Genomic DNA, 8274 nt, shown 5'->3' with positions numbered 1-8274 from the left:
TGTCTCTGCGACAACCATTGAACCTGAGGAGTTTATCTAACCATCTATCTATAAAGTTGCTGGACACGCAGGGCTCACAGGTCCTGTCAGCACCAAGACTTGTCAGGAAGGAGTTAATTGAGTCTGAGCTCTGGGTCAGGAAGGGTTAATCTAGGGGGTGGAGGCTCTTCGCTTTTCCTGTGGAGAGCCAGGCTTGGCTGCTGCCAAAGGTACACCCCAGTCTCCGGCTGCTGTCCCTCAGCCTTTGATCTGGCCCCCCCCCACCGAGGGACCCAGGACCTCCACACAGGGGTGAGTGCATCTGAAGCCCAACGGGGGTGGAGGGGCATGAGGACAGGAGGGTACTTTTGGGCAAGGAGGCTAGTGCCAAGCTACTGAATCTAGAGTCACCAATGTTGAGAGCAGAAGCCTCTGCGTGGACAGAGTTGGAATTTCTAACTCAGGGGCTGGGAGAGGGCAGGCAAAGAGACAGAGGGGACCAGACTGGCTAGCGTGGGCTGTCTGTGGTCAAACATCAAAGCCAGCCTAGAAAACAGGGATGAGGCAGGGGACAGGAGGCTATTTTGGTTCTGTGTTTAGGGACTTTTTATAGCCTCCTTGCTCAAGGCTAAAGAGAGAAGGAGGGGACAGAGGCCATCTGTGAGGTCAGACAAGCTCAGTGCCCTCCTGGGACCTTGGCATCTGAACCAGTTATAGTCCTTGAGTGACTAGAGCTGGGTGGGCACTGGCAGGCTGTCATTGCTGCCTAGGCTTCAGTCACTCACACTGGGCAGATTTACCACATACCAGGTGGCAGTGTGGAGTAATGGTGTGGAAAGTGGAACAGGTTGGGCTGGGGCTGGAGTGACCAGGGCCTCAGCTGTTAAGGTTAAGGTCTCTGTGAAGGGTGGAGGACACAGCCTTCTTCACACATCCTTGCCTAGCTGTTCCTTCTTGCCCCCTTCAGTCCCCAGAACTAATAAGTCTCTTTCAGCTAGCTGTATGGGATCGGGAAATCGGGTAACCACTGAGGAATGGCCTATTGCTCTTCCTTCTTTTCTGGTGACATAGATAATCACTTTCCTCCTGATCCTCTGATTCACTTTGCTACTCTTCACCTCTTTGTTTTTTCAATGGTCACTTCCCCCTTGCCCCTTAGGAAGCACTTCTTATATCCACTAATGGCTCTGCCAATGGTAATGCTGCCTATGTGGTCAATGATGTTGCCCCGTCCTTTTATATGCTCTATACCTCCGCTCAGTTGGTTGAATTACATGCCATTATCAAGGTTTTTGTGGATTTTCCCCTCAAGACCATTCAATTTATTTACAGATAGTGCTTATGTTGCTCGCTCTCTTCCTGTTAGGTCCCTTTTATTAAACCCTCCTCCAAGGCTTCCATTTGGTTTTGTAAATTATGCTTGCTCGCTTGTAGCCACCCCTTCTACATAGGGCATTTACGCACCCACATTGCCCTTCCAGGGCCCCTCTCTAAAGGTAATGAATTAGCTGATACTGCCACTCGTTGTGAGGTTTATTCTTTGTTGCTTGATCCACTTTCCCGGGCACAGCAGACCCATTCCTTCCATCATCTTAATGCACAAACCTTACCCCTAGCCTATAAGATTACTCAGACCAAGTTAGAGAAATAGTCAAATCCTGCCCCTCCTGTGTGACTGCTCTTCCTGCACCACACTTGGGTGTTAATCCTCATGGCCTTGTCCCTAATGAGATCTGGCAGATGGATGGCACTCATTTCAGTGAATTTGGAAAGCTTAAATTCATTCATGTTTCCGTTGATACCTATAGCGGGCTTATATCTTTGCATCCTTCCACACTGGAGAGGCTTCCAAAAATGTTATTGCCCATGTGCTTCAATGCCTATCCAATATAGGTCAACCTAAAGTAATAAACACAGACAATGGCCGGGGTTACACTGGAAAAAAAAACTTCAGTCCTTCTGCCAGGCCCTGGGTATCAAACACATCACAAACATTCCTTACCCTCAGGGCCAAGGGATTGTTGAACGCACCCATCAAACCTTAAAGTCCCTGCTTCAAAAACTTAAGAAGGGATCCTTCTATGATTCCCGGGGCACCCCTCGAAATGTTTTACATCATGCCCTTTTTGTGCTTAATTTTCTTTCCCTTGATGCTAATGGCAAATCAGCCTCAGATGGCCTCTGGCATCCTGAGACCCAGAATCAACATGCCCTCGCCATTGGCGGGATCCACTCACAGGACACTGGAAAGGACCTGACCCAGTCTTAATCTGGGGGAAGAGGTTCTGCCTGTGTTTATGACCAAGGAAAGGGAGCTCCTCATTGGCTCCCAGAAAGGTGGCTTGGACAGGTTAATGTAACAAATTCGTCCAGCGAAGGCCTTACGTCCCCTGAGACTGTTCCTCCTTCCTCATCCACAGATGTCCATCTGGAACCTCCTACTCATCACCCTTTGGATGTCTCTTCCCTCCAAGAGCAACTCCCATCAGCTATTTAATTATACCTGGAAGGTTGAAAATGCGAATGGCCACTTTGTTTATAGCACCTCCTCCACCCTGCATGGCAACTCTCACCCTGGTGGCCCTCCCTATACCCTGACCTTTGTAAACCAGCTGGGATATCCCAACCTGGACAAACTTCCATTCTGCCCCTGAATTCTCTTCCTCTCATACTTCCCCTGGAGTCACTGACCCCTGGACACGGGGAGGATGCCATCACCCTGGCTTCCGTCAGTGGTTTAAAAGGCTCATCTTTTTATGTTTGCCCTGGGTCTCATAATACTAACAAAGGAGGATGCAGAGACCTGGAGCTGTGAAACCACTGGTAATGGGTATTGGAAACCCTTCTCCTCCTGGGATTTTATTATTGTCACAGTCAATTATACTATTCCCAGTGACTCAGAGCGTAATGATGCTTCTTGATGCATGGAATTGTGCTTGCCCTTAAAAATTTCTTTTACTGAACCTGGAAAACAGACCCTTAATTGGGACACGGGGTTCACCTGGGGACTCCGTCTCTATAAGGATAAATAGGGCCAAGGGGTCCTTCTTAAGATCCGGCGGATCAAACCCCCCCCATCACCCCTAGTCTGTTGGACCCAACTCCCTATTGGTCTCTGATTCCGCCTCCTTCCATTTAGATTCTAGTTCTTTCATTGCTAGGATTGTTAATCAAACATTTTTAGCCTTAAATGCCTCCACTCCCGAAAAAACACAAGCCTGCTGGCTCTGCTCTCATAATTCCCTTCCTTTTATGAAGGAGTGGCCACTAATGATTCCGTTTTTATGCTCCAATACCTCTTCTCAGTGCCGGCAACAATCTTCTGCCGCTAAGTTAACGCTTTCACAGGTGGTGGGACAGGGCTTGTGTGTTGGCATAAATGCCAGTAGACTCCTATGTGTGGAGATAGTCTGTCCCTCTCCCCAGTTTCTTTACCTAATTCCAAGCAATAATACATGGTGGGCATGCAATGATGGGCTTACCCCCTGCACACACACCCCTCATCCACAAAACAATCATTCCCTGTTTTGTGTTCTTGTGCAGCTTATTCCGTGCTTAACCTACTATGCTGCTGATGATTTTGCTCTTCAATGGGAAAATTTTCTTTACCCTTATCCACCCTTCCCCTCCCGAGTTAAAAGAGAGGCCCTAACTACCATAACGGCTGATTTCCTGCTTGGTTAGGTGCAGCGGGCACAGGGACAGGAATCTCTTCATTGGTAACTGGAAACCAACTGTATCGAGAGTTGCGGGCTACAATAAGGATATTTAAGAACCAGAAAAAGGCATAACTAGCTTAGAAAAATCCATTGTTTCCCTTTCTGAAGCAGTGCTTCAAAATACGTGAGGGTTAGAACTTCTCTTTCTCCAGCAGGGAGGACTCTGTGCTGCCTTAAAAGAACAGTGCTGTTTTTACACTGATCATACTGGCATTGCCAGAGATAGCATGGCCAAGGTCAGAGAAAGACAGAGAGAACAAGAGGATGGATAGTTTAAAAACTGGTTCTCCACCTCACCTTGGATAACCACGTTACTTCCCTCTCTAGCTGGCCCCCTGCTTGGCCTCCTCATATTGTAGGGCTTGGACCATGGGCTTTTAATTGACTCATTGACTTTGTCCGTCAGCAGATCGACTCCCTGACCTCCAAACTCATACAGGTCCACTATCATTGAATGGACCTAGCTGATAGAGGGCTAGAAGAGCCCCATGATGACAAGCCCAAATGGGAACAGCGACCATCCCAGAAGTCGCATGCCCACCACAGGGGCATAGGTATCAATGAGGGTGCTCGGCAAAGACACTGCAGAGAGAATTCACAAGTCTGGGTCTCTTGTGGGGCATACTCAATTGCCTAGAGGTTAATGTCAAAAAAATGCCTCTCCTCGACAAAAGACATCAGGCGGTCAGAGGCCCCACCTCCGAGCCTAGCCTGAGCAGAAGAGGGGCCCCTGAAAAATGCCTAACTGCCAGGTCCTACAAGGCATTACAGGGATTGAGCCTCTACCCTCCCCCTTGATTAATGCCTACACTTATTAAAGCATCTCCAGGTGACCTAAGACAGGACACACATGATGGAATGTGTACTTCCCATGATGGGTAAATCTGAAAAGGTGACCATATAAGACAAAAAGGGAGGAGATGCTGGGAGCCAAGTCCTGTATTGACAATCGTTCAGCCATCACCACGGCCCAAAAGGTCCCAGAGAGTCAGAAAGCCAGTACGTTTCCATTAAGAGTCAGTATGATGGAAGATGTCATTCTGTAAATATGTTTCTCTTATTGGTTAATGAATAAAGCCCTTTTGGCCAATAGGAAAGCAAGATAGGCAGGACTAGGAGACAAGGAAGATTCTGGGAGAGGTAGAAGAAAAGAGGAGAGTCAAGATGTAGGGACTTGAGGAGAAGGTCTGGACCCCTTCTCCTTACCATGTGGAAACACTCAGATTCATAGAAATGGGTTAATATTTAAGACAGAGCTAGCCAATAAGAAATGCTAGTAACAGGCCAACAGCTTTATATCTAATACAGCATCTCTGTGTGTTATTTGGGGCTGACATTGCAGTGGGACCAGGTTGGTGGGAAAACTGATCGTAACATCAGTAAGTTTCCATTCCCCCCCACCCAAAGACCAGTTACCAGAAATCAGGATACACAGGCTTCCAAAGATAGCTATCGAAACTGCTGGCTGCTGAGCACAGGCCATCTAGTGGTTAGATTACTTAGCAACCGTTATCCTGACCCCCTCCCTTCCTAACAGATTTCCCTTGTGTAAAAATAAAAATTTGTAGCTTGATCAGAAAGCCTGTCTTGCTGTCAGTGTCTTGTGTCTCTTGTCTCCTCATTCTGGGACTCTGGAATTTCAGCCCCCATTACTGCCCTGCTGGCTGGGGCACACACTAGGCAGATTTATCACATACCAGGTGGCAGTGTGGAGTAATGGTGTGGAAAGTGGAACAGGTTGGGCTGGGGCTGGAGTGACCAGGGCCTCAGCTGTTAAGGTTAAGGTCTCTGTGAAGGGTGGAGGACACAGCCTTCTTCACACATCCTTGCCTAGCTGTTCCTTCTTGCCCCTTCAGTCCCCAGAACTAATAAGTCTCTTTCAGCTGTATGGGAACTGGGAAATCGGAGGACAGGGGTGGGTGTGTTGAGCCATGTGGGTGGCCCATTCTGTTAGCTGACAAGGAAACTGTCAGCTCTTGATTTACTGTCCTCTTGCCCTTTTCCTCCAGCACAAGGGAGATGAGGAAGGGTCAGCGGTGTCTGGATGGGATGGGGGCAGGGACCCGGAGGGCAGGTTTCTGGGTATGCAAGTTATTAGGCAGAATCAGTGGAGGGGACCGCTTAGTGAGACTAGTGGGTTCCTGTTGGGATTTACAGCAGCGGAAGCCGAGACCAAACAACCAAAGGGAAGTTCTGACAGGCAAGCAGGGCGTCCAAGACTATCTAGATCTGCACAATAAGGCATGAAATCTGGGTCCCAGGTGACACCCTACTCTCAAAAGGACCCATACCTGCCCCTTCCTCTCCTGACATTGTCCTTGCTTCTGAAATGGAAGTGCAGGGTTGGACGAGGTGCCGTTAACCATTTGGTTTTCCTGGACTCCTTTTAGTATGGGGCACACAGTGGCTGGCAGTAGCGGACTGATTTAGCCTGAGGACCACCTCCCTCTCCTTCCTGAATAGCCCTGCTGGGCCTGGGCGAGGAAGCTGGCAGCAATTCCTAGAAGCTCCTACCCTATGGTTATGTCCCTGACCTCGGTGCTTGAGGGCGGGAAGGGTGGGTCGGCTGTAGCCAGCCTGTGGCTGTGGAACCTCCTAGTCTTGGGCTTGAAGTTGCTCTGTTGGGAAGAGGTATTTTTTCCGGTTAAAGCCGATTTCGGGAATTGAGCTAGGACCCGCCTGATTTTCCTTTCCAAGTGTCCTGCTTGCTTGTTCGTGTACATGGCTCAGTGGCCAGATCGGAGCACTCTCAAAGGGGCATCTCCCCCTGCATCCCCCCCCCCCCCGCCCAAAGAATCATCCAATGCCTCTTAAGGATTGGAGAGGGGTGGGTCTAGCTTCTGCTCCCTGGGAATGGTGGGGGAGGGGAGTTGGTGGGGGAGGGGTGTTTGGCTGATCCTCTACCCAGGAGAGGGGCAGGGACAGCCTACCCTCTTTCAGACAGTTACTCTCTCCCTGCAGGCCCCTGGAACTCCGGAGAATTGTTCGCTGTCCATCCTTAACTGTATGGAGCACTGACCTGCCCAGCTCCGCTAAGATGCTCCTGTCCTCTCCCTCCACGCCATCGAGGGGACGAACCCCCAGCGCCGTAGAGAGGCTGGAGGCCGACAAAGCCAAGTACGTCAAGACGCAGCAGGTGATAGTACGTCGTCAGGAGCCAGCCCTGAGAGGGGGACCAGGACCGCTGACGCCACACCCTTGCAATGAGCTGGGGACCTCTGCATCACCTAGGACGCCTGGACCTGCCCGCCGGGGTAGTGGCAGGCGACAACCAAGGCCTGACTCTCTCATCTTCTACCGCCAGAAGCGGGACTGCAAGGCTTCAGTGAATAAAGAGAACGCCAAGGGCCAGGGGCTAGTACGACGCCTTTTCCTGGGCGCCCCCCGGGATGCTGCCCCGAGCAGCCCGGGACCGACAGAGAGACCTGCGGCTCCCGCAGGCTGGGCTGGGTCCCCGGATGCTCCGGAGGCGTCAGGGAAGAGAGCGCTGTGTCCCACGTGCTCGCTGCCACTGTCGGAGAAGGAGCGCTTCTTCAACTACTGTGGCCTGGAGCGCGCGCTGGTGGAGGTGCTGGGCGCCGAGCGCTTCTCCCCACAGAGCTGGGGCGCCGAGCATAGCCCGCAGGTCGCAACGTCGCTGCTGCCCGGCTCCGGAGACACTAGCGACTGGACATCCAGCGACGGGGATGCTGGCAACCCGGACTGTGCGGGAGGCTGCGGCGGCGGCTCGGAGGCGGCGGGGTCCACGCGGGACGGACGCCCCCCGGTGTCAGTGGTGGAACGCAACGCGCGCGTCATCCAGTGGTTATATGGCTGCCAGCGCGCGCGCGCTCCGCCACGCGAGTCCGAGGTGTGAGCATCACAGCACCGGAGACGGCTCCCGGAGAGCTCGCCTCATCCGTGAATAAACCCTTTCCCCCTAGATCTCAGTTTCCCGGTCTGCACCCTGAGCAGGCAGGACCACAAGGGCCAGACGCAGACAGCGGAAAGGGGTTGGGGGGCCACATAACATCTCTGGAGACTGAATGTGAAAAGTGATGGACTGGGGTAAGAGATGAGCGAACTACTGAATAAAGCTAAAATATTATTTAACAATAGGATCATGAGTTTGACTTAGCGGTCGAGGTTGGGGAAAGGGAGAACTGGTTTGTGTGGCTGAGTTTGTGGGTTTTGAGTGTGGGTTCCAGGTTGAGTGTAACATTGGACAAACACTCCGCCTTTCTCCGTTATTGAAGGAAGTAGATGGTAGCATTCTGGAGTAGTTGTAATGCTCCTGGCAAATGTACCTGGAATATAGAAAGTGCTCAATAAACTGTAGCTTGCTTAAGAAATCCAAGATTCCTGGAGCTTTTCGCTCCCTCCCGCTTCCCCATGGTCCCGAGGTAAGGAAGGCTGAGATTTGGAGGGTCTGAAATGGAAATCATTAAAACTGGGTCACCTTTCGGTAAAGATTTTGCCATCTGTAACTTCCTGGTGTGTGTGTGTGTTTCTGTCTGTCTGTGTGTCTGTCTGTTTGACTGACTGTCTCAGGTCAGCTTCACCCTGTTAGCAACCAGTGTGGTTTATGTAACAACTG

The 8274-nt window shown here is 51.1% G+C and overlaps 1 protein-coding gene across 1 annotated transcript; it reads left to right on the top strand.

The window, feature by feature from the left end:
• The first annotated feature begins 6609 nt into the window (after nt 1-6609).
• Fam110d (family with sequence similarity 110 member D) lies at nt 6610-7767 on the top strand. The gene has a single exon (XM_051173486.1). The coding sequence runs from the start codon at nt 6736-6738 to the stop codon at nt 7552-7554; it is 819 nt and encodes a 272-aa protein (XP_051029443.1). The 5' UTR covers nt 6610-6735; the 3' UTR covers nt 7555-7767.
• The last annotated feature ends 507 nt before the right edge of the window (nt 7768-8274 follow it).

The sequence above is a fragment of the Phodopus roborovskii genome, unplaced genomic scaffold, assembly GCF_943737965.1.
Source record: "Phodopus roborovskii unplaced genomic scaffold, PHOROB, whole genome shotgun sequence".
In the NCBI taxonomy this organism is placed as follows: Eukaryota; Metazoa; Chordata; class Mammalia; order Rodentia; family Cricetidae; genus Phodopus; species Phodopus roborovskii.
Note: the sequence above shows the minus strand (reverse complement) of the source record. Positions and strands in the feature narration are given on the sequence as shown.

Coding starts and splice junctions, on each gene's coding strand:
- Fam110d (XM_051173486.1), top strand. CDS start 6,736: ATGCTCCTGTCCTCTCCCTCCACGCCATCGAGGGGACGAACCCCCAGC.